The following is a 24,483-nucleotide window of genomic DNA, read 5'->3' as shown; positions in this document are numbered from 1 at the left end:
AACTCTAGAGGTGATTCGAGTATGTGCATCCTTAATCAAGAAACTCAACAATGAGTGCTGTCTTGTACCCCCCATTCTGAGATTCCGGCCCAAGATTAGCAGACCAACGGCCTAATCCCCACGTGTTGGTATACGTAAAACTCCAAGTTTCCCCAGTTGGAACGCAATCATTGTCGCAGATTATCTCTGGAACTCTGCATTCTAACACCTCGCCAGTAGAGGTAGGGATTTCGCATGTGAGTTTAGCCTGCTCAATAGTTGGACTAGTGTCGCATCGCACCCAGTAGGCGAGCCCATTGTTGTCTCCAAAGTAGCCGCAAATCGGCTGCTTGTTGTCGAGCATGAGGTAATTCGTGACAGGGTCGACGGCGAAGAAAGCGTCGCTGAATTCGCCTTCGCTGTTGTCGTAGAGAAGAACGGAGTATCCATTTCTGTCGGCTAGGAGAGTTTGACCACCGGTTGGGCCGCTTTGAGCAGTGACACGAAATAATGGGACGGCAGTGTTTGAGGGAGCTGCAGTTGTCGCCTCAACTGTGGTTGGAAGATCGACAGACTCTGAGATTGTACCGGATGTGACAGTGGTTTCAGCGGTGCTTGTTTCCGTAGTGGAGACCGCGGCAGTGGCAGTTTCAGTCGTGATAATCTCCAAGGTGGAGGCGGATTCAGCGATTGTCGTGGCTTCGTTACTGATAGCGTCTGTCGCGGTACTAGTAATAGCAGCGGAAGAAACTGATGATATGGTCAAGCTTGATGTTGCTGATTCAGTTACGGATTCGATGGATGAAAAGCCCGATGCTGGAGTAACTCAGTCAGTTGAAATCTTCTCGTTCATTTCGATCTGCTAATGATTTACCTGAAGACCTCGGTTTACAAACGCTCGCAAAAGAAACATGAAGACCAGCAAGACCTATGGCCAACGTATTAAGGACGCCACAACGCATGATTGACAAGATCGTTGCAACGAATGACGTGGGTGAGAATCCTTAAAAACGCAAATTAAAACAAGACGGGAAGACACTCATATTATAAAGGTCTGGTCTGTGGAAATGAGCACACTGCACTATTGAAGTCGGTCCCTGAATTGAACCGATAGTTTGTGTTAGTTGACTCGACTAGCGCATCTTTCCAATGGCCATAGGAGACAATTGGTTAGTTTCCGAGCTGAACATTATTGACGCTATTCTACTTTAGATCATGCTAAATGAAGTAGATACTTTAGAGTTATTATCAACTTGATTTGTTTATTAAGATTGGAAAATGAATATCAGTGGTAAATCAAAATGCTAAAAAGAGGTTCTGTTCCTATTGCGGCCAATCTCCCTAAGTACGGTACAGCTTTCAGTAGACTCGTGTGAGTGTACCGCATAAAAGATAGACTCTTAATGATAAGAAATGAACATCTGCGTTCGGGTAGGCATCGTGTCATCTCCCATAATAACACCACAGACATATGGGTCCTGATTGCAGACCGTAGCCATAGAATCGAATTCAGAACCAAGGTTTTCACATTCGACATCTTCTCCAGATTGGCTGCAATACACCTTTGGCGCAGCACAAACCAGCTCAATATCGTTGCGGATCTGACAGGTAATCAGTACTACCTGTTGAGAAATAAAAGTTGGGCAGACTCCAAGGCTCGGATTCGTATCTTCGATTCCATAAAATGCACAAATAGGCAGTGTGTTGTCCAGAAGAAGGTGGCCGCTGATGGGATCGATACCGAAGAAGCTGGTAATGTATTCTGGTTTTTCATCATTGGGGAATGATAATGAATGGCCCTTTACTCGATCCGATGTCATGGGTTCGTTGTTGTGATAAAGAGCTATGGCACTGAACAGTGGTGGTGGTGCTTGTGAGGTAGTTGCCGAAGATGTAGTCATGGATGTAGATGTCGTAACGTCGGTTGTTGTGATAGAGGAATCTGAGAATATGGCCGTTGTGGATAATGTTTCGGTCGAGGGTTCGGTCGAGGTTGTCGATTCGACGATACTGATTTCGGTGGAAGATGTTGCATCTGTTGAGACAACTGCCTCGGAAGTTGTAGTACCAATGAATACACCACTAGTAGTAGATGCACCGTAGGTCACGACCGTTGTTGACGCTGAAATCAACGTGGAACTCAATGCCTCCGAAGTTGATAGAGACAAAGGGATAGGTTCTGTATATTGGTTTAGTAAAATGATTGTAGGTATTAAAAACATTACTTACCTGATGATCGAGGTTTGCAAACACTTGCCACAGCTACACTGTTGAAAGCAAGGCTTGATGCCAACACATGAAAGGTGCTGATACGCATGGTAGGTATAACTTGCAAGTGACAGTACCAAATTAATAGAAGAGAAAGAAAACAAGATAGGGTAGTTCCTCTCTTTATATAAGGCCTTTCCTATGAGTCTCGATTCAATAGCTTGGGCTAGTCTTGAGCCAGTGGTTTAACAATATTATCAGTGGTTTCACTAAGGTGAACTATTTAGTAATTTATTGATCGGCGGTATCGTTGTCCAGCCTTAAGACAATGCGCTACAGTTAATATTGCTTCGTCTAATAACATTGTCTATTGTCTATATACGTAAAAAGCCTCTTTATGAGTTGTGAGGTTTTAATGTTAATTACAAACCAGCTTACAGCTTAGTTTCCTGGCTCCCTACAGGGTATCCGTGTTGGAGAGGTTCAGCTCAACAGGGGTCTGGGTCAGTGCTTCACGTTAATCTCACTTTCTCTCAGAAGTTTTTGAGGCCCTCGGATCTAATGATACTACCCTCAGGGTATCAGAAAAACTGACCGCTGGGAGCATAAGAGATAAAATTATTAGGATATCTTATGGCATTTAGATTAAGCTCCTTAGACTACTTATTTTTATACCCTAAGACTTAGGAGGCCAACTTTTCTGCTACCCACTAGACTACATACTGACGCAGGGTAAGCGGGGTAGTCAGCAATGTATGACTCCTGGTATCCAGTCTCATCACAGCGGTGCCTAACTTGTCTAGACAAAACACCATTTATACTAGACTAGTTCACCGCCACCCCGTACACCCCTCCACCCCGCACACTTGTGATAGCATCACAACACAACACAGCAGCTAACTTCAGATAATTGTACAATTATGCGTACTCATTCAATTAAATCCATATTTAGCATACTATTTATATGACAGTTATACTATCTACTGTTTTTTTCGCGGCTTGTTTTTTGGCTTTTTCTATAGCTTTTTCATTTAATCTATATATTATATTCTTTTCAGCTTGATCCCTCGCCGTGATGATCTCGTCAATTGAAGGGAAAGCTACATTTGGGTCAAATTGGACTGGGACTCGGCCGGTAGGTTCTTTCGCTGCAGCTGAAGCTTTAAGAACAGCTTTTTCCTCCTCAAGGCGTTGAATTTGGCTGTTTTTATTGTCAATTGACTTTATCATCTTCGTCATAATACAATTGAAGTCACGGATCGATACAATTCCTTCACTTTAGGCAGCTTTCTGTTGTTTTTAAATATCGGCACTTCCTTAAGGCGTACTCCAGGTCATATCGTCAGTTACTTGCGGCCTCTTTGGTGTTATAGGTGCCTCAAAGGTCTTACGTTTTCTCTCCTTAGGCTTCAATGCCTCTATCGCCTTCCTCATATCGACTGGGAATACACCAAAAGCCAAGAAACCACTTATTATATTCTTACGGCTTATAGCTTTTTTAAAAGCCCTTTTATATACTTCTATAAAGAGTTATTATTAATATAGAGAGGTTACTTTATATATAGCCTAAGTATAGGTTAACTGATAATAGTATATTTTTAATAGCCTAAATACTGTAATATTAAGTAGCTAAATAATATATAATAAATATAAGGGTAATTAAGAGAGCTAAATTTAATGCATTTAAGCCTTTTTTATTAATTCCGATATAATATATAATTTATATTAATCTAAGATTAAAAGTCTCTATTAAGAGGGATCTAATAGTATTATCTTACAGATAAATATATCTATAAACTATCAGTTAAAGATATCTATATTAGATTAACCTGAGAGACTTGCCTTATACTTCTAATTAGGAAAAACATTAGGAAACCACTATCCTTAGAGGTTTTTTCCAGTAAATACGATAATAGGCATAAGACAGCAAGATCCGGCTAATCTATACTTAATTATTAAGGCCTAAGTTAAATTATCGGTCTTAATAACCTCAGATCGTGCTATTATGACTATTCCTGCCACTATACCGGCCTAGGTTTCCCTAAGTTGCATGCCATTTTTATCGACATTATATATATATTGCTATATAATATTTTTCTTATTAATAACCTAATAGAGGCTATTATAGTACTCAGTAAGGGTTTTTCTTATTATATAGTATTTCCTAGCTGCTTTAAAGACCTTTATAGCCTTCTTTTATATAGAAGGATATTATATAAAGAACCTATCTACCCAGTTCTTACCAATATATAGTATCTGCCTATTGATATCTAATAACTGCTATATAAAGCCCCATATCTTAGCCTTTAATAACGGCTGAAAAGCCTTCTCTCGATCAATAATATAAGTCTTTAGGTCTTCCTCCTGCTTTAGCGTTAGTGATAGTTCTTTCTAATATGATATATTAATGTCGTGGCTTCTGGCGCATCGATCCTTCAATATCGATATCTTAATGGCGTATTTTCGCGCCGATACACGCAAACCTATATTATCAACGTCATTAACCGCCAACGATATCCTGTATTTATAATCTAATAGCTGCGAATCTATTGCCGTTAAAATAAAAAAATACGGATTTAATTTGAAAGATACAGAAGAGTATGAATAAGCAGCCTTCAATGACGAGTCGATGTTGTGAGGTGTGCGGGGTGGAGGGGTGTACGGGGTGGCGGTGAACTAGTCTAGTATGTCGAAGCCAACCAGCCATAAGAGTTGAGCATGACTGACACAAATATCTGCAAAGTCTGCCGCAAGGTCTTCTCTGACCCAATCATCCAATACTCAATATGGACTCAACACCACACAAACTTTCAAGATATCTTGTCCAGCGTGGCAAGTGGATGCATTATTTGCCGATGACTAAGCTTGCAAGTGCCTCTTCGCCCAGGTAGTCTTTCCAAAAGTCAAGAAACATTCAATACTGTCAGCGACTTTAAAGATCTATCGAAGTCTAATCCAGTGGTATGCTTCAAGGGAGAGTGCTCATGGGCGTCCCCATTTTATATAAGAGGTTTCGTTCCCATTCCTACATCCTCGGTAGACATTGAAGTTGACTTTGATTAGTTTATGTCAACTAGCAGGACTCTGCATCTTCCAATGTTGCAGATGGCACAAATGCCCTCGGCTATCACTCTCTATATTCATCTCAACCACCTCATTCTGGTGCACCGACTATTACTTCAGATGAGTCTCCAGATAAACTCAGGGTCTGGCTCAACAACTGCACCAACGATCACAAATATTGTTTACAGTCCATCAACCCCGCCTTCTTCCCAACGCGAGTCATCGATACGCAAAACACCGAAAATGGGACCCTAAATTTACGAGACAAAACCCATATATGTACTGAGAAAACTTTCCCACCATACTGGACGCTATCTCATCGATGGGTTGATCCAGCAAAGGTCCTTCAGCTGCATAAGGGCAACACAAAAACAGGCACACTCAGCAATGAAGAGCATTTCCGAAATGGCATCGGTCTTCACGAAATATCACCGACATTTAGAGATGCAGTTCAACTTGTACATAAGATGGGATATCGGTATATCTGGATAGATTCGCTGTGTATTTTCCAAGACTCACCATCAGACTGGGAGGTGGAGGCCGCAATAATGAACGATGTCTACGGAAACTCGTTCTGTAACATCTCTGCTATCAGATCTTCTTATGACGCTTCACTCGGTCTCTTTGGACAGCGGATAGTCGACCCCAGGACCTTTGAACCATTCTCAGTAGACGCCGAGTTTTCAGTTGATGGAAATCGGCGCCTTGAAAATTGTCGAATCACATACAATAGTCTATTTGCCAACGACGTCAACAATTCCCCCCTAAGTAGTCGGGGCTGGGTTGTACAAGAGAGATTCTTGGCACGAAGAATCATTCACTTTACCCGGACTCAACTGTATTGGGAATGCTTGGAGTTTACGAGATGCGAGAAAGATCCAGATAGTCAGCGTGGGTTAATGGAGACAGACGAGCAGACAAAAGAATACCGGGAGATGAGAGAATACAAAGCTAGTCTCCAAAAGATTATCCGAGAAGTTGATTTCAAAGAATTTGGTGCTAGCCGTGAAGGGGGTACTCCGTTCAGAATTCCGTGGCCTACACCGCGAGAGTGCTGGAGACTTATGGTGCAAACATACAGCAGCTGCGATCTCACTCAGAGGGGCAATATTCTCATTGCAATTCTTGGCGTGGCAAAGAAGTCCGAAGAATTCTACCCCAACGACAAGTACATGGTCGGATTGTGGAAAGAAGCGCTACACACAGATCTGACGTGGGAATCCAACACATCTGAAGGCGCGCCCTCCAAACGCGATACAAGCCTCGCACCATCCTGGAGCTGGGCATCTTTGATTGGTGGCAGGGTCACTGTACCAGCAGCACGTCAAGTATATGGCGGAGAGGAAGCTTCGCATATCGAGTTCGTCGACGCCGGAGCAGAACCAGGACATAGCAACAAGATATTGGATATTGACATCAAAAGCGACATTCTACTTCTTCCGGAAACGAGATCATTCCGAGGAATATGACTTTTTCACTGATGAGGCTATGTCACACCATGCTTTCGGTAGCATGGTAGACATCAAATTCGACACGAAGGAAATTGTACTGGCATATAGGAAGACTGGCTACCAAGGGATATGTATTTCTGTCCATTCTGGATACCAAGGACATGGCATGTTTCACACTGTCTTTCTTATCATTGAACATGTTTCGGGATCTACATATAGGCGCATTGGCAAGCCTTCTAGAAATGGCACTGGGTGGTCGACTGGGACGAATACCGTTATCATTAAATTAGTTTAACTCTGGTCATTCTTTACATGTCGAGACTACTGATATTAATGCCTGTTCTTCATGATGAAGTCTGGAATATGCTAGTATATACAAACTCTTGTTGGTCGCCTGTAGTTAAGGCATTGCTACAAGGCGTAGACGATTAACTCCGTGATAACAAGATCAGCTCCTGTTGCAAGCCTCGTGTCGTTACGATATCACTTGTCTATGTTTTTATTACATGAAGATAGAAACATATAATTGTGAAAATGAAAGCAAAATTGTCAATAAATATCTAAGTCAAGTGAATCACTACTTCCTCACTACCCCTGATTGGTGATTCCTCATAGTACATAATTCCATGAATATAACTCTCACCAACCAGCTCATAACACCTTGGTGTAATAACCGACTTCCTTACCACAAAGGGTGTTCTGGACGAATGAGGTATAAATATCTCATCGCCGACCTCTATAGTCCCAGGGACAATACCCACGTATCCCTTCTCAGTAATACAGACTTTTGCATCTGGGATTTTCCCCAAAAAGACTGAAGCCGTTTCCCAGAATTCGTTGATAATGCGTAAAGACTCAGGGGTGTTTTTCGCGTATTGCTGTGCATCATGGCCGGGGTGCATATCAATGATGTGACTTTCGAAGCCCGGTGTCCACTTCTCTCGCATTGCTCTACTTTCGATGTTGAATAGAACATTTTCATTTCCAGAGTCCACGGGTCCTATAGCGTCTCCAATCAGACACTTGATGAGTAGTCTTTCCTTCCAATGCTCCCCCATATGTTCATATTGTTTCAGAAATAGATCTTTGACAAGATCTCTAAAAACGATAGAGGTCTTTGTCAAGTGGACAATTGAACCATTGAGGAGGATATCCAAGTCTCGGCAGCTCTTCACTCTATCAAACATGATGCCCTTAAGCGAGAGGATAGGTGGAAATTCTTGGCCGGATGCTGACACTGATCCAGGAGTCGTGACAGTGGCATCGCATGGAAATGGTGCCCCGGAGCTGAATCGATATTCCTTTCCATAACCTATTGCCTCCCAAGTTGAAATCGAGGGGGCATAGTGTCTGTTGTTTCTTGAGTTCATGAGATCAGGGATCCAACTGCAAAAGTCAACCCCCTTCCGTTTTCCAGCGTGGTACAGAAGATCCAGGGCATGATTTAACTTGACGAACCCGCTGGCGAATCTGCAAAGAATGACCGAATCATCCTCTTTGTAATCAGGACAAAAAGAGTCTTCATTGACTGCTGCGTCATGGGCAAGGTTGAGAAGAGCGAAAAGCTTGTCCCGAGGCCAAGATGATCGAGTGGGAAACAACCGTTCGATCAGCTCCAAGAGACTGTACTTCAATCTCTTTCGTGCATCTTCTGATGATCCTTTATAGCGTTCCCTGATATCATGTAACGCGAAAGCTGTCCCCGCATCGGTGAAGTAGGTTCGAGGTTGATCCTCAGCCCAACCCAATTGTCTCCGAATGATTTTGTCGCAATCAGTAATTCCCTCCATCAGAGATTCCCACTCAATCTTGTAGTTTCCATTCATAACAATCACTTTGGATCCAAATACAAGTTCCTGCACAATCCAAGCACGAGTGAACCACTCCTGCCGCAGAAGAGAGTTGATACTCTCCGATAAAGCAGTTTCCTCGGAATCCATTCGAAAAGACAACCCATCAGGCTGTTCCAATAGCTTTCTCAGTCTCTGCAAGGAAGCTTCTGCCCCCATATCGTTCCCTGTTTCGTGGCCCAGCCAGATCATGACCTGCTCTGCCTTGCTGTAAAGGGAACCCATTCGGCGAACTTGCATTGCTTTCTCGATGTCATCGTTCTGATTGATGCAGATTGCATCAGCCCAGATCAACACATCAACCTTTTGACGCCTCAATGTCGTCAGGCAAGCAGAAAGCGACTCGGTAATTGGAACTCGGACGTGATCATTCACTTCAAGCATGAGCCCATACTTTGTTGGCTTTGGACCCCACGCATATGAAATGGCCCAGAATCGAACGTCTTTTTCAAGGTCTTTTAGGACAAGTTGTGCCCTTAGCGGTTTTTCATCTTCGTCGAGTCCAAGTTTCAAAAGCCGGATCTGAGTACGGTTGATATCCAGACCACAGTAGATGCTATTGTTTTCGGAAACAGAAGTTCTACTTGTCATCCAACAGCTGTCGTGGAGGAATTTTGGAGCAGACGACGTGACAGTGCCGACATAGTCGCGTGGCGATTCAAGGGAAATGACCCCTTCTTGCTGTAACCGCCAGGGATCCACGTAAAAAGCAAGGCCCCAATTGGATTGAAGATCGTAGACGCGTGCCAGGATGTATACGTCTTTGTTCGTCTTTCCATGTTGGAGACACATGCTTTTGGCCTGCGCAATTAATAAGTCAGCTTTCATTATCTCGATTATGTTGCAATGGTTATGTACTAGCCTTCTTGTATTGTTCACGAGAGACATCAAACTGTCTATCGAGTCCGTAATTAGTGGTACAGACCTGAATGTGAAAAGTGCAAGGATCTGAGAGCTTGAAGTCCATCATTTTTGTATCGCGCGACATGAACGCTTGGAGAACGCCACCCGCATTCTCCGTGACAGTGAAACTTGAGTATGTTATATTAGGCTGGGGACAAAACAAACCTTGCCCATGGCGTGACCGCATTGGGCTTGTCCAGTCCCTATCAAGATTAAACGAATCAGGACCAATTATGGAGGCTAGGAAGCGGGATACCTGATGGAATAGTGTTTCAGTAAGACAAACTCGGCGAACACATGTATTGAAAAACTTACGTATAGCTCTCCATAGTAGGTGGTATCTCGTGTATCATCACCTATAAATAGCGCGATAGACCTTGAATTGATCATTGTGCCACAGCGCATGTTAACAAACTCTTGTCTTGGTTCATGATGTTTGAGCTGCCGTTCTTCTCGTCTGGCCTGAAAGTCTTCCGATGGGGCGACATGCCAAGAACTTGGGTCCCGTTTGATTGTCAAGTTTTTGGTCCGTGGTTCGATCTCTTTTGGCGTCTTCGGTATCTTCTCGTTACTTCCTCGTAGAATCGCTGCTCTGGATCTCTCGTTTGTTTGCGTTGCAGGGCCAGTCCAGGACTGGCTATGCTTTGTCTGGTTAGTTCTGGATTTGTCATCTGTCGACCTTTGTTCTGTAAGTTCTGATGTGTCCTGAGTAACTGTAGAGATAGCAGTCGTGTCTGTATCTGTTACTATCGCCTCAACAGTAGATGGGGCCGGTGTTTCAACAATGGGTCCTGGCAGCCTTTTTTGAGGACCCAATGTCGAAGATTCGGCTAGCACGAGTGCAGGGTTGCTTGGTTGAGTTGTTTGCAGGATCCGTGTGCTTTCCGTATCTATTGTATTGGCGTGATAGATGGCGTGTCTGGGGCGTTTTCCTTCGGTGACAGATTGGCGGTTCGGTTCATCGTCTTCAGATTCTGATGCTTCCTTACTCGTATGAGTTTCGCTACGTCGGTCTTCGAAGGACTGCATTCCAAACTCTGGCGGTGTATCGCGGGATTCTTGAGTACCATCAGTCGGCAGGTTTAACGAGTGGGCTTGATGTTCGGGCATGTAAGGACCTGTATGAGTTGATGCAGATGGCGCATGTAACCAATCGTTTGTATCAAGGACGTTTCTGAAGGTAGCTTTATATGTCCGTAGAATTAGAGCCGGGCTTCCGAGCTGCCAGGAGAAAAATCAACTTACACAATGGTTGTCTTAACCCTTTACGTTGTTGACGTCGACAATTGAGATCCTCTTGGATGACCTTATGATCTCTCACACTCATGAACTTCGCTAGCAGCCTGTCGTCACTTTCATCTGTGATGCGAAAGAACTTGGATAGTTCGTCTGAAAGCTCAATCGGTGTGTAACCACCGTCAAGGAAATCATCCGAAGACACAACGTATGCCTCCAGTACTCCAGCATCGCTGTTAACTTCCAACGCAGCGCGGCTATCTTCGACAGAACTCTTCAATACTCTATCGTTGATTTTCAAGACCCATTGGAACTTGATTTTTGAACACTTCAGAACTTGTACACGTGAGAAGAGTTGTTCTCTTGAATAGCCTGAAATTTTGTCGTAGGAAGATGGGGCCAACCTATGATTCATTAGATATGAGTGACATGGAGAAGTACCAGGTCGAAGGACTACTTAATCTCACCGTGAAATAAATTTCGCCTTTGCTCGAATCTGTGCTGTGCAGGAGTCATGTCGCTTACGTTTGCCTTTGTCTGGTAAGATTATTCTTTCGACAAATCTCGACAAGAACCGTGAACGCAGTCCCAAATGGTCAATGAGATTCTTAGCATATTCAAGTGCTGCTGCTTGAAAGACAGATAGATCGATGACCTTCAAAAATGCTCGTTGTAGGTATTCATTGTCTGCGATAAACCACGGACTGGACTTCAAATCCGAAACAGATCTGAAAACAATTTTGGCGGAGTGGCTGGAAAATACCGGAAACATCTTACACTTGTCAAAGCTTGGAACTGGTGGCGAATCCTCTCTCCTTTCCTGTACAAGATACTCGGATATTGCTCTCAGCACGAATTCGACATGATCTAGATCGCTGGCGTTTAGGTGCATGGCTTCTCTTTCTAGTGTCTGAAGGCTTGCCGATGGTGCTAACGAACTGAAAAGACGACATCGGTCCTTATATAGTGAGGCAAGCCGTGGTGTCTGTCTCAGGCAGCTTGGTCCCTGAAAGACACAGGAGTCGAGATCTCGCCATGATCCAGTACTGGCATGATGAGCATCAGGTACATATATAGACCCAGGCTCGTCGAAGAAGGTTCTGCGATACATTAAGCAAACAAATTATAAAGGATAACGAAGTTTCATACCTGATTTCATCCCAGTCAGAACCGTGCATGATGTTTTGCAAACCTCCATAGAGACCATCCACGAGCATGTGCGAGACATCTCTGCCACGGATCTGGCGAAGATAGTTAGTAAAGAGTTGGGCCCCATGGTTGACTGTAACGCCGAATATTCTCAGGAAGCCACGACTCGTCGTCTGGGTTTTTGATACTCAAGAGCCGCTCGAAAGGAGATTTGATACGTGAATCATGTCCCCATGGCCACAACGATTCATAGCTGCAACACGAACGAGAGGGCCGACTTGATCGCAGATGAATAGAATCTTTGCACACATTGATAACCTCTGTCGTAGGGAGGCACGTTTCCTTAAGCATTGCCTTCCCCCCATCGAGGCATGGGACCAATGTGTTGGAAAGAATGTCCTTCAACTTCGCGGGACCGTTTAACTGACCACTGGTGGAGCGATTTCGTAGGGTTGTCTGTTCGAAATGTGATCGATAATGATTCCAGTGGTATTTCAACATTTCCAACGCTACACGTGGGTCTTTGTCGAGCAAGTGCAGAAAGTCTTTGTGAAAGTTTGCATGTGAATGGTAGCTGACAACTCGCAGCAGTTGCCGTAGTTCGAATGTTTTATAGAGCCAGCTAACGCCACCAGAGTGTCGGCTAAAGGCTTTGATGTAGGCTGGATGTATGAAGTTGAGAGAATCTTTGACTTCTTTTGGCATAGTACCCGCCATGTATGGACTTTCTGACTCGGTGTACATATCAGAGATCCGAGCATCATGTTCGGTACTCGTCTTGAACCATAGTGTACCCGATACATTAGTGTTGGGTTGACTCCATTGGGCTTGAAATAGGAAAAGAATCTCGGAAACCTTGTTCTCAACCGGACGTGAGAGTTTTCGTTTGTTTTCTTCGAGTACATACATGCACAGTTGATCAGATGTTCCTTCCAGAACGCCAAGCTCTGAAAAAAGACGGCCTCTTTCTGAATGTCGACAAGATAGATCAACTTCACGGAAAGTATCCATGTGTGAAGGTAGTGATAAACCAGAGTCGTTGCCAAAATAAAGGTGTGAGCCAGAAGGAACGAACGTGCGATTCGCAAGAAGAATGAGTGGAATCTTCTTGATGATATATCTGTTGCTTCGGCTTATGTTTAGAAGCACTGTACACAATTGCACGTGCCAGCTTTCTGTCATTTGTTGAAATTCTGATATGTAGCTCTCAGTAAAGTGTTCCAGATCTTTCAAAAATTCAATTTCTGACTGGTCGCGTACACCAAGTTTCTTGAGCGATGTCTCCATCACGGAAGGATACTTGTCGGACACACGATTGGAATTGCAAAAGTCGTTGGGAATGATGGGATTTCCTGCGCTATCGCTAAAAGCCTTGGGGACCCAGACAAGCTGGTCGGGTCGGCAGGTATGCCCTTTGATGTCTTCCAAAAAACGTCCTGAACGAAATGCTGTTATCATGCGGTCTTGTGCCGGCCGAAATGTTGACTTCGTTGTTTCGAATGGTAACAATAACGGCCAGTTGTACCACAATTCTGGGTGCTGCTGCCTGGCTTTAGATACAGCGCCCTTCAAGGCCACCACTGTCTCCTCAAGAAGACGGTCGTTCCACTGGTTGGTCTGTATATCTTCACGATTTGAACAGAGAATGAAGTCTGAGTGTATCAGAAACTGGATAGCATGCGTATTAGAGTTGCACAAACATCCGTGAAAAATAAACATACCTTGAAGCCATAATCTTTGATGGGAAGAAAAGCGTAAACATTGTTGGCTGAAAATGAATTCTCTTCACTGACTGGGACACGAAATGCCAGAATGATCTCTGAGTTGCGACGATTGGGACGATTTATTTCTTTAGGGAGATTAGACACCGGATGTCGGTAGGTGACATATGACGCCCAGGCATTGCCATTGAAGGTGTCCATAACATGCAAAGTTTGGCGTAGCTCGGGAATCGGCTTAGCCCTCAGTATAGCATTATACTTGTTGGCCCGTCCTGTGATTGTTCCGTTTTTGCGATCTATCTCAATGTCGATACGTCTAACCTTGGACAGAAATAATAGTTGATCAGGACTTAGGTTTCGAAGTAAGTTGACAATGTCAACTCCCGAGTCAGGGTTCGAGGACAAGAAATTGTCGGTTATTCCACTTGTGCCTGCAAGTTCCAAGACAATGGAAGTCATTCTGGTATCCTCAATACCGACAAGGCCCTTTGGAAAATGATCTACCCAATTCGGATATACTCTCCCAAGGGGCCCATCTCGGTCAAAGCGAAATGAATAGTGACCCGACTTGATCCAAACCTTGGTTGCGACTAAGAATACGGCCTTGAAGCCAATCCCCTTTTCGCCAATTTGATTCTCTTTATCAACATCGGCATCCTTATTGGACTTACTGCTCACAGTCATCCTGCATATCGAATCCACATTTGCTTTCGTGAACCCAACCTCGTTGGATTGAATAGTCAGATATTGGTTTTTGAGGTGTATTTTGACAAGAGGCTCAACGTCAGCATATAAATTATCATCAGCGTTCTGCAGTAGCTCGAAGAGAAATCGCGTTTTGTCACTATATTGGTCCTCGCTCAACCTTCAATGACATTAGACACGTTCATGATGAACAAAGCTAAGCGCGGGGTGGACCTACTTCACTACCATGCCCTCAATCCATGGGACTCCCACGTATTCATCGTGTTGTCGTTGGATACTCTCGATGTGACCTTGTGCCTCATCTCTGCTAGCAGGAAACTCAGTATCTGGCGGCACCTCACTGACGATCGAGATAGTTTCTTGTCCACTTCTGTCACCTAGCAAAGGCGTTCTTTCATGTACATTTGAATGAACGGACATGCTGTCTGACGCAAGAATATTGTGGTAAATGTTTAACCAAGATGTAATGTAATGGGAACTTTTTCTTGACTCGTTTGTTGTGTAGTTACGATACTTACTTTCTCCTTCCGGGCAAAACTTGGGAACCACTCCCTGTGAATATATTACTATGTGGCTTGGACAACATGGCTTACTAAATATGGCCATGCCAGCATAGAAACATTTGCGGTGTAAGAATATGCAGATCGTTTCCCCTATCATTGTGAATTAAACAGCGCCACGCTTAACGCTTGATCAGGAAACAGTTGCGAGTCTATCTGGTAGGTGATTTGACCAAAAGTGAGAAATTGATTGTGTTTGTTATTGCCTATGACACGTCATTCAATTCATGTCATGATATTTGTGGTTCCAGTAGTGACATTATGTAGCATCACAGGTTGCAGTAAACCACAGATTGGCTATCTCTTCAGTGGAGTGGACCCGTGTGTCAGCCAACGGCATACATATGTCTTCTGCCCAGGTAGATAGATGCCAACCACTACGCAGATATAAACAAAGATTCAGCTATGAAACCCATCTTAACATTACAATGTAGATAAGTAAAGAAACTAATGTGATATAATTTCATTTTGCTGGCTGGCAACTTCAGCAATCGTGTCTTTGTAAAGTATAGACTGAATGCTCCAATGTATGATTCAGTCTCTATCATCCAGTGCGGCCCCTGTCGTCCACATTCGATGGTCTCATCACCATGCAGGCTGCCGAGTATTTGGGGCTATGCAGGCAATATTCACAACACCACCTCCTATGCAAAGACAAGTCAACATGCATGAGGCCAGCGAAGATGACTACGCCCAGATGATGCCATTTGCCACAGGGACGTTTACTACGTATCTACTGACATAGTTACCCCTCTCTTTCTACTGTTCAATGGATGAAACGGTCATGTAGCCTACCCAGGGATTGTAGTTAAATCAAATGGCCTCAACTTAGATTGGTAACAGAATATCAATGGTGCATTATCTATCGGCCCAAATCAGCTTGAAGGGCCTTAGATCGCCAATGGCACAGATGTGAGAATGCCTAACCCTCCTTGTTTGTGTGTTATTCCAATAACAATTACAAAAACACATAACACGCAGGTACCATTTTTACACAGCCCTACTCATGATTTGTTCGCTTACTTTAGGTCTCAAGAGTGTGGTAGCAAATATGCCAAGGCAACTTCATCACACTGTCTCAGCAGCCTTTTCGCCTGGTTATAAGGCCGCGGTGATTTATTGCTAGCCAGCACATGACCATCTCAAGTCTGGAGATACTTGATTATGTGTTACTAGATGCAGATTGGGTCTGCCGTCTAAAGTCTAGTATACATCAATGGCATATCCATGTCAGGCCGTGCCTGCAAAAACTCTTCCGACCTTAAGCAATTCGTGCCACCGAGTATCCTTCTGAACCTCTATGCTCTTATCTGCTGTCATAACAACCATCTCATCCGGCGTTGTTATACCATGTTTATAATCTTGGTCATCCTGCACAAAGGCGGCTAGAAGCTTGATCCAATCCTTCATCAGCTGCCTTTCCTCATCCGTCGGACCGTGCTGAATGGCAAAGTTTCAAATCGGCTTGTCAGCTGCGTGGGAACCCCAAACTCCAATAGCGCGAACTTGTCAGTGATGAAGGAAAGGCGATAGGCGATCTTGCAGCGCCAGATATCGGAGATTGGGATGCCGTTACGAAGAAGGCTTTCGACGAGGCATCGACCGGGAGCACGGACTTGGCCGTCGGAAACGATTTGACCTGTGTGTTGAGCTTAGTATCACCGGCGATAATGCAGATTCTAGATGGTACATACCAAAGTGATTCCTCCAGCTCGTCAAGTCACCATTCGTAGGCAGAGGGTACTGAGGTAGCGCCAATACCCTGTCTATTACCTCTGGGGTGTAGTAGTTCAACATCATGGCCCGCAACGACTCAATAGTGGGCTCAGTCGGCGAGTTAAAGTTGGCATACAACGTCTCCTCGTTTTCGACCTCTGAGATGAGTAGTTTCAATCCCTTGGGCTTGAAAGCGGCAGCAAATTCAGGACTCTCGATATATTCCATTACGCCCTGTTTGATGAATAAATCGTCTGTTACAGGCCGAAAAAAGTGATTCTTGAGGGTAGGAATCATGGACGACAGCTCTTCCGCAGTTTTACTTCGAAGAATCTCGAGCTTCTTGGATGACTGCAAGCTGGAATCAATTTTGAAGTAGTCGCACACCTCGTCGAACTGTTCCTGTGACTCTGCCACAGTTTTCGGCTGCGATGCCATGGAATTAGAGTCCATGAATACGCGCCGGTATAGCAAAGGCTCCTGGTTGTCAAGTCGGCTCGCATCGCGGAGATCGTGGAGCATATGTACTCGTGAGCTGAAGGAGCAAGCGCTCCGTCCAGCGAGCGTGACGTTGGTAGGATCACCACCAAACGCGGCGATATTGTCTTGAACCCATTGTGCTCCCAGCCTCTGATCCCAGAGACCGAAGTTGCCCGCCGAAGCACCATTGCTCTCCTCGCGGAGCGCCTCTGTTGCTAGGAAGCCAAAGATGTTCAGCCTATACCCAATCGCCGCAACAACATCATTCAGCTTGCCGGTTGAGATAAGCTCTACTGAGTCCATCACCGGCTCGTGCGAAGGGTCACCCATCTGGAACCACCCGCCATGCATCCACAGCATTACGGGCCATGGCTTCTTCTGCGAGGCGTCATCACTGGGCACAGGCGTCCAAATGTTGACGAAGAGGCAGTCCTCACTGAACCTACCACCTCTCCCGGCCGCCTCGGCGAGCTGGAAAGATTTCTGAGGGCATACCGCTCCAAAGTCAGTCGCATCAAAGAGCTCGGATGTTGTACCGTAGACGTACGATTCCGGCAGCGGCACTGGTATGCGCCAACGCCGTTCCCCCGTTGGAGGTTGTGCGTACGGTATGCCGGTGAATCTGCAAGCCTTATCGTCGTATTGCAGTCCTCGAACAGAACCTTTCGAGCCGAGGTCAAGCACCACTGACTTCTTCTGGTATGAAATGTTACTGCCCATCGTGTTCGATCGTTGCGTGTGCTGGTCTATTTCAAGTCGTTAGTCATTTCTCTCGCGTAGGAATTACACTCTGGGAGCATTCTCACCTTTACAGCACCAAAGTTTCTATGACGGTACAGGCGTCAGGCAATATTCGGGTGGTCGATCCATCTTCAAGCTCTATAGACGAGCTACCAGCATTTATTATTGCTAGTTCTCATTAGAAATAGACCAGAGCCAGGTTGTAAAGTGTGTATAACCGACCAACTTCAGGGGTGCTACTGAGACCTACATCCACGGCAGCTAACCATGCTAGGAAATTTTTTGCCGACGTAAACGGGACCTAGCTCGTTCAAGGTTGCAATCCGCCGGAGACTACGGGATCTAACCATTTCTGTAAAGATTCTGGCCTAGAAACATGGGACCTAGCTGTTTTAGTTTTACAACTCTGATAATAACTTTCTTTCCTTCCAAATCCCGGAGATCGGCATCGGCATGAGGCGGCGAAAAATAGGCGGCCTTTGAATTCCATCTTAGCTTTGATAAGTCATTAGATTGCGTAGCCAACATACATCCGCTTCTGTCGTGTTTTAGCGAAGCCTTTCCTAGGCCTGGACGCGCCAACGACGCGCTAACAACGTGCTTAATTATGGCAAGAAAAGTAGATTCTCATTGTGGGCCACCGAACTACATAGTAGACGCTCAATCACCGTCTGGGTTAACTCAGCCTCAAGTCACAGGTCCTTCTGACTTCTTGCTGGGGGTTTCGCTCGCAGTCCTGACCTTCCGCCTGTTCGTTTGAGCGAGATACATGTCGACTGCCAATACATGCTGGGCTCGCTCCTGGGATTGTCCCTGAATGCATCAATCCGGGGTAGGTGATAACTAACCACTTGCTGACTCGGCTTCGCCTGATATGGCGAGTCATGCTAACCGCGAAACCGGTGGTTAGCTTACGCAACCCCACAAAATATAAAGTCAAAGATAGCAAGGGCTAGATAGCTGGCGGGCCTCAGGGTTCCAGAAAGAATGTCCGCTAAAAGCATAAGAAATGAAATTATTAGGACATCCTATGCCGCTTAGACTATACTCTTTAGGCTGTTTATTTCTGTACCCTAAGACTTGGGGGTCAATTTTTCTGCTACCCAGTAGGCGGGCACAGTCCAAGATAAGTAACTTCTTGGCCGTATTGGGCGGGGGAGCGGTGGGTAGACTATCAAGGACATGCCAAACAACGGAGGCATCCTGTCATTTACGGTTAGATGCCGTGATAAGCATTAGACCTGCCAGATAACTGCTATCTACTGGTTTGCTGTTATATCTATCCGGCTCCGGCTCTGAGGCCGGGGCTACCCCAGGATCTCCATGAATAAGATACGAATGGTGGGGTATGTAGTTGCGTGGAATCTGCTACAACCGATTCACAAACTCATCACAAACATAGCCTTTGTGTGTATTCAAGTAAAATCGGTCTTCTATCTCTTCTCATTCATTGCCAAAAACTCACAACAATGGACCCTGAGAAAAGAAAGTCATTAATGGCTGTGTCGGACGATGCTGTCTAAGTTGGAGAGGTCCTCGAGAGACTAAGTCCCGAGGAAGACAAGCGCATTCGGCGTAAACTCGACCGTTGGTGAGTAGATGGATCTCCTGTGCTGTTGCATTCATTGTGTCTGACAACCAATTACAGTCTGTTACCAGTAATGGCCCTGTCCTATGCGTTCCAATATCTCGATAAATCGGCACTTGCATCGACTGCTATCCTGGGTCTGCGTGAGGACTTGAAGCTCACAGGGGACGAATACTCTTGGGCCAGTGGTATTTATTATTTTGGTTACCTGATCGCTTCGTACCCAGCCGGCGTGCTGATGGTCAAGTGAAAGGTCGGCAAGTCTATCACGGCATCCATGTGAGCTGCACCCTCGACCGACGATACCAATCACGTTGTCGATCGCCTTCTCGCTCTCTGGATACTAACGCTGCGGCCGTCTTTAGCCTCATGTGGGGTGCCATACTCATGCTCACTGCTGCTTGCCACAATGCTAGCGGACTTCTTGCCGTTCGCTTCTTCCTTGGGATTGCCGAATCGTTGATAGCCCCGGGTCTGACCATTATGATCTCCATGTTCTACAAACGTTCAGAGCAGCCTCTGCGTCATGCTGCTTGGTTCTTGGGAAACACCATTGCCGGAGCGCTCAGTGGTCTCTTGAACTACAGTATTGGCCATATTACATCAATTACTCCCTGGAAAGTAAGTGGTGATATATGCCGCCAAGCCAACTTGTATTATTTTGTTGCTGACAATTTGCGGTAGGCAACCTTTCTTATTCTTGGCGGAGTCACAATAGCATGGGCATGCCTTAGTCTCTTCCTACTCCCGGATACCCCTGACAGCGCCTGGTTCTTGTCCAAAGAGGATCGAGAGAAGGCCATCATCAGGGTTCAGGACAATCTTACTGGTATCAAGAATAATGAGTTCATATGGGAACATTGCAGAGAAGCCTTCATTGATCCCAAAACCTGGATTCTTGTCGCCCTCCAAATCTGCTTCAACATCCCCAACGGTGGTATCACTTCAGTAAGACATGATGCTCAGTGCACTTGGACAATTGCTAAAACTGTAGTAGTTCCGCTCGATTATCATCAAGGGCATTGGTTTCAGTACATTTGACACCCTTCTACTGCAGATGGCCCCTTACGGTCTGTAGTTATTCCTTATTGTCGTTTGTACCGTGGGCGCCAGGATCTGGGAGGGCACGCGTACTTACTGGATAATGTTGTGCTTCGCAATCGCTCTTCTTGGAGCCGCACTCGTTCGGGAACTACCAGATGAGATGAGATGGGGCCGCTATGTCGGCACAATCCTAGTGGGCGGTTATTCTAGATGCTTCCCACTTATCATGTCGTTGCTCTCCAGCAACGTTAGTAGGTTTACGAAGAAGACCACTGTTAATGCACTGGTATGGCCTTCCTATAGTCCTGTATCAGATCTAACCTTATTAATCTTTTCTTTTCTAGACATTCATCGCTTACTGCGCTGGAAATATCATCGGCCCCCAACTCTTCTTCGCTAAGGAAGCTCCGAAATACAACTCTGGCTTTGTGGCCATGATGGTCTGCTTGTCCTCAGGTTTTCTTCTTGCATTTATCTTTCGGCTCTACTTGATTTGGGTCAACCGCACTCGAGACCGAGAGTGTGCTGACGCAGCCGACTCCACTGATATCGATGCTCCAGGCCTTGAAGTGGCCATGGCTATGGAGGATATGACTGATATGCAGATCAGGAAGTTTCGATATGTCTACTAGGTACAGCTGGCCGAGTCATCAGTCCGCAGGGGTAGTGAAGTTCTTAGCCATTTATATCGCCCCTTCTAGTTATCTAGTTACATAGCATAAACCGTTTATGTCCAAGATTCTGCCACAAAGTCTACAGCATTCATCCACAAAAAGTCAAGCCCCGCCTCCCACGAAGCCGCAATCTGCTCAGTCAGCCACTTGAGTGCTCTTACAGCGGGCTTCGTCCTTTCATATGTTGCTAGAAGTTGTCGACTTTCGAGACGGGGTCTCTCACAGTAGTCTATAAATATTTATGGATTAGACTTATCTAATTCCGGATCTTTTGGCAAGATTTAATGATTAACTATATCTGTATCCTAGATAATTACTCAGGACTCTGCCTGTTTCGCTTTAAAGTTCACTGACACGTCTGCGGCTTTCAGCGATTAAATCTATTGGCTTTCCCCCAAAGGATAGGGTTTCCATCTTCGATTTTACTTTTTCGAGCATTATCTATTGGCTTTCCTTATTCTCTTTATTCTCTTCCTTCTTCACATGTTCTGGCGTCGATCCTGGCATCTCCACAGGCTTCGTCGGCATCGCGTCCATCTCGTATATCGGTGCAGACTCTGGTGGTAACTCGGCTGCTGCATAGTTCGTTGGTGGCAACTCTGCCGGTGCGTTGGCAGTCCATTCAGGCTTAAACTCGGTAGCCCATGAGTTCTCAGGTTCCGGTGAACTGGGCGGATTAGACTCTAGCTTATCACCGTTCTTCTTTCGTCTCTGTAGCCAAAGCCAGACAAGGATACCGATAACTGCTGCACTAGCCGCAATGACGCCAACAGCGATACCGGCAATGGCACCAGTCGATAAACCCGACGAGGTTGTGGGGTATACTTCGCCCCCCTCGGCAATTCGCATAAACTCTCTCTTGGTCATGTTGACTGACAACCCTTCTTGAGAGCAGTCCCACTGCAATCCCGAGAAACCCATCTCGGAATTCTCTGGTGTTTCTTTGGCTATGCATTGTGCGAAAGCAATGAGAAAGTCATTTTCGTAATGGTCCTGGCCGCATTCACAAAGTATTGGTACGGTGGCTTCCCCTTCGATATACTCGTAGCACATTGGCATCCAAGTTTCGGCGCATGGTTTGATTTCGTCGTTCCAGTACGGGTGACTGCTGTTCCATACGTATCCCCACGGTTTTGTACTGTTTTCAGCTGCCAGACATGTTGTGAAGAAGAGGGAGAGGATCAGCCATCGAAGTTCCATGTTGATTCGGCGAGTCGGTATCGTGACTAGGGATTAGTCGGACACTGGCGGTGTAATTTCGCTTGTCTGTGGACAGGTAGTTGTTGACGAGTTGGATGTTAGAGAAACTCCCTATTCTTGGGCAGCATCCGTAACAAAAGTGGCAAAGGAGGCACCGGCAATAAGACACAAGATCAACAAAGGAAAATAAAAAGAACAGAAAGAAAAACAGACCATGAAGTTCTGTCAAGCCGTAGGATTTCATCTAATTTTACCACTTCCTCCCTTACCAGGTAGTAATCCTTTGAACAGCACTTACCCTATTATGGACCTTCGTTCGAGGCGATGCCATGTTTTGGATGCTGGACCCTGTTCATTACATTCAAGGTTAAATCTTGGCTCACCAGTAAGCATTTACCGAGCCTCGGAAATGACCCATAGCAATCCTCCCATGCTACCGTCAGGCAGAGAAATCGGCCTCTTTAGTCTTAGGGTACAGAAATAAATAGCCCAAAGAGTATAGTCTAAATAGCATAAGAAAACCTACTAATTTTATCAGTTATGCTCTTAGCAGACATCTGATACCCGGAGGCCGTGAGATATAACATGACAAGACCCATAGCTTTAACCCTGCTAGTCTGACTTCCCCAAATATCTCCTCTTTTCATCTTCGCTATGTACTGTTGCAGTTTCACTTTTGTAGATGTACTTTATTTTGACATCTCCAGTCGGAAAATTAAAGACAACACATTCCACTTGTCGTGTTTCTTAATTGTTTATAAACTTTACCAATCTTGATGCAGCTGTAGATGAAATATTCATCTCAAGTAATGTTCAACATTAGACGCCTCGGCAGGTTGAATGGTAAAATCTCATCATTCTAAATTCCTGGGATCAAAGAATATTACTTTCTTCTATAGACTTCAGACGAGAAAACCACTTGATCAAACCCTTCAACTCGTAATTCTCCATTGGGGAATCTCTCATCTCGTCAACGATGGGATCAAGAACTTCCCAGACTTTGAGAAATCGACTCTCAGTCACCGAACCGAGGTTTTGAAACGCACTCATCATACCTCGGTACCGCCGGAGACTCGTCAAATCATATGTGTTATTCATATAGTCATTGTCCTCGCCAGTTGAGCGTGCTTTTGACATGGGTTTCAGTGATATGAGTTTGCAGGCATATATGAGAACAGCTGCAAGACCTGCTGCCAAGGCAACGTTGATATTTGAAGAGGATTCCAAGTCGAGTATTGCTCCGACAGAACGTCGTGGATTGTCGATATCACGCTGTATCATGACCTCATTTCCAGGGAATATGAAGTCTACCTCTGAAGGAGAGTTGGTTGCATTGACAGCTCCGCCGTCGTCTCGAGATGCTCCTATCCGAAAGGTTGGGTAAGAGCGAAACGTCGACAAAGCCTGGGGCCCTTCACCCGCAGAAGATGGAATGAATAGCAAAACATCTAACATATGCGCCCTTTGGAGCATGCTATGAAGTAGCTTGTGGGAGCTGGACTTGGTGGGTTCAATGAGCCAAGGTATCAGAATAATCTTTGCGCCCCGTTGAATTGCCGCGTCAATGGCCTGAAAGAATTAGTACTTTAATAATACTCTTGAACAAAAGCTGAAACTTACAAGAGCCACTGATCTAGCCTCGAGGGTTGGCTCACCATTCTCAGAAGTATGTGTATCAACTCTCATAGGGTAAAGCTTAACCATTGGACATACCCTCGCGATTGTTTCCGCCATGACTGTCCCATGGCCTAGCTCAGATACATACCAAGGGCTTGCCACGTTGTTGGTGCCACCAGTTGCAAAGCTTTTGCCACCCGTTATGTTTGCTGATAGGAATGAACCATAGGCCTGGACGCCATCATCTATCAGGGCTACCACAACATGGCTAGCCATATGGTCGTGTAGCGAAGGGGGTATAGCACTTAGTGACTGCATCCAAAACTGGTTGACACGATTGGCGAATGCGTAAACGGAATCAAGCCATCTATGCGCAGCTCGTGATTCGACAGTTGGTTGAGGCTGGCCTAAAGTGTCAAGATTCTCCAAGATTCTCCCTTTCCCTCCACGCTTAACAAATATTATTTCGATATTGCGCTTATCAGTGTCGGCATCTGAAGAGTCTTTTGTCTTTGAAGTACCGTCATTATCTTCGTCTTTCTTTTCAATGGATTTGTTGTCTCGCGCCAATACATTTCTGTCTATGCGTTGGCGAAAC

General features: G+C 45.2%; 8 protein-coding genes across 8 annotated transcripts; 2 read left to right on the top strand and 6 right to left on the bottom strand.

Moving 5' to 3' along the window:
- Positions 1 to 31: 31 nt before the first annotated feature.
- On the bottom strand, positions 32 to 941 carry FGSG_08094 (uncharacterized protein; the record flags this gene model as incomplete). Its single annotated transcript, XM_011322424.1, has 2 exons — positions 32 to 795; positions 854 to 941. 2 exons carry the CDS (start codon positions 939 to 941, stop codon positions 32 to 34), a joined length of 852 nt encoding a protein of 283 aa, XP_011320726.1.
- A 438-nt stretch (positions 942 to 1,379) lies between these two features.
- FGSG_08095 (uncharacterized protein) lies at positions 1,380 to 2,296 on the bottom strand (the record flags this gene model as incomplete). Its single annotated transcript, XM_011322423.1, has 2 exons — positions 1,380 to 2,158; positions 2,209 to 2,296. 2 exons carry the CDS (start codon positions 2,294 to 2,296, stop codon positions 1,380 to 1,382), a joined length of 867 nt encoding a protein of 288 aa, XP_011320725.1.
- A 2,677-nt stretch (positions 2,297 to 4,973) lies between these two features.
- FGSG_08096 (uncharacterized protein) lies at positions 4,974 to 6,719 on the top strand (the record flags this gene model as incomplete). Its single annotated transcript, XM_011322422.1, has 3 exons — positions 4,974 to 5,023; positions 5,079 to 5,148; positions 5,268 to 6,719. 3 exons carry the CDS (start codon positions 4,974 to 4,976, stop codon positions 6,717 to 6,719), a joined length of 1,572 nt encoding a protein of 523 aa, XP_011320724.1.
- A 542-nt stretch (positions 6,720 to 7,261) lies between these two features.
- Positions 7,262 to 14,925, bottom strand: FGSG_08097 (uncharacterized protein; the record flags this gene model as incomplete). The annotated part of the gene is made up of 12 exons (XM_011322421.1): positions 7,262 to 9,352; positions 9,477 to 9,582; positions 9,620 to 9,657; positions 9,770 to 10,572; positions 10,700 to 11,062; positions 11,216 to 11,790; positions 11,840 to 11,931; positions 12,149 to 13,507; positions 13,561 to 14,425; positions 14,483 to 14,749; positions 14,784 to 14,817; positions 14,859 to 14,925. 12 exons carry the CDS (start codon positions 14,923 to 14,925, stop codon positions 7,262 to 7,264), a joined length of 6,660 nt encoding a protein of 2,219 aa, XP_011320723.1.
- Positions 14,926 to 16,234: 1,309 nt separating this feature from the next.
- On the bottom strand, positions 16,235 to 17,741 carry FGSG_08098 (uncharacterized protein; the record flags this gene model as incomplete). The annotated part of the gene is made up of 2 exons (XM_011322420.1): positions 16,235 to 16,464; positions 16,520 to 17,741. 2 exons carry the CDS (start codon positions 17,739 to 17,741, stop codon positions 16,235 to 16,237), a joined length of 1,452 nt encoding a protein of 483 aa, XP_011320722.1.
- An 807-nt stretch (positions 17,742 to 18,548) lies between these two features.
- On the top strand, positions 18,549 to 21,026 carry FGSG_08099 (uncharacterized protein; the record flags this gene model as incomplete). Its single annotated transcript, XM_011322419.1, has 9 exons — positions 18,549 to 18,594; positions 18,818 to 18,848; positions 19,117 to 19,169; positions 19,287 to 19,353; positions 19,411 to 19,538; positions 19,604 to 19,971; positions 20,035 to 20,298; positions 20,429 to 20,680; positions 20,739 to 21,026. 9 exons carry the CDS (start codon positions 18,549 to 18,551, stop codon positions 21,024 to 21,026), a joined length of 1,497 nt encoding a protein of 498 aa, XP_011320721.1.
- Positions 21,027 to 21,509: 483 nt separating this feature from the next.
- On the bottom strand, positions 21,510 to 21,989 carry FGSG_08100 (uncharacterized protein; the record flags this gene model as incomplete). Its single annotated transcript, XM_011322418.1, has 1 exon — positions 21,510 to 21,989. The coding sequence occupies one exon, from the start codon at positions 21,987 to 21,989 to the stop codon at positions 21,510 to 21,512; it is 480 nt and encodes a 159-aa protein (XP_011320720.1).
- Positions 21,990 to 23,141: 1,152 nt separating this feature from the next.
- FGSG_13441 (uncharacterized protein) lies at positions 23,142 to 24,460 on the bottom strand (the record flags this gene model as incomplete). Its single annotated transcript, XM_011322417.1, is given in 4 exon segments — positions 23,142 to 23,837; positions 23,889 to 24,287; positions 24,342 to 24,395; positions 24,407 to 24,460. 4 exon segments carry the CDS (start codon positions 24,458 to 24,460, stop codon positions 23,142 to 23,144), a joined length of 1,203 nt encoding a protein of 400 aa, XP_011320719.1.
- Between the last annotated feature and the right edge of the window lie 23 nt (positions 24,461 to 24,483).

This window comes from Fusarium graminearum, chromosome 2 (genome assembly GCF_000240135.3).
Source record: "Fusarium graminearum PH-1 chromosome 2, whole genome shotgun sequence".
NCBI lineage: Eukaryota > Fungi > Ascomycota > Sordariomycetes > Hypocreales > Nectriaceae > Fusarium > Fusarium graminearum.
The sequence above is the reverse complement of the archived record's forward strand: the minus strand, read 5'-3'. Positions and strand labels throughout refer to the sequence as shown.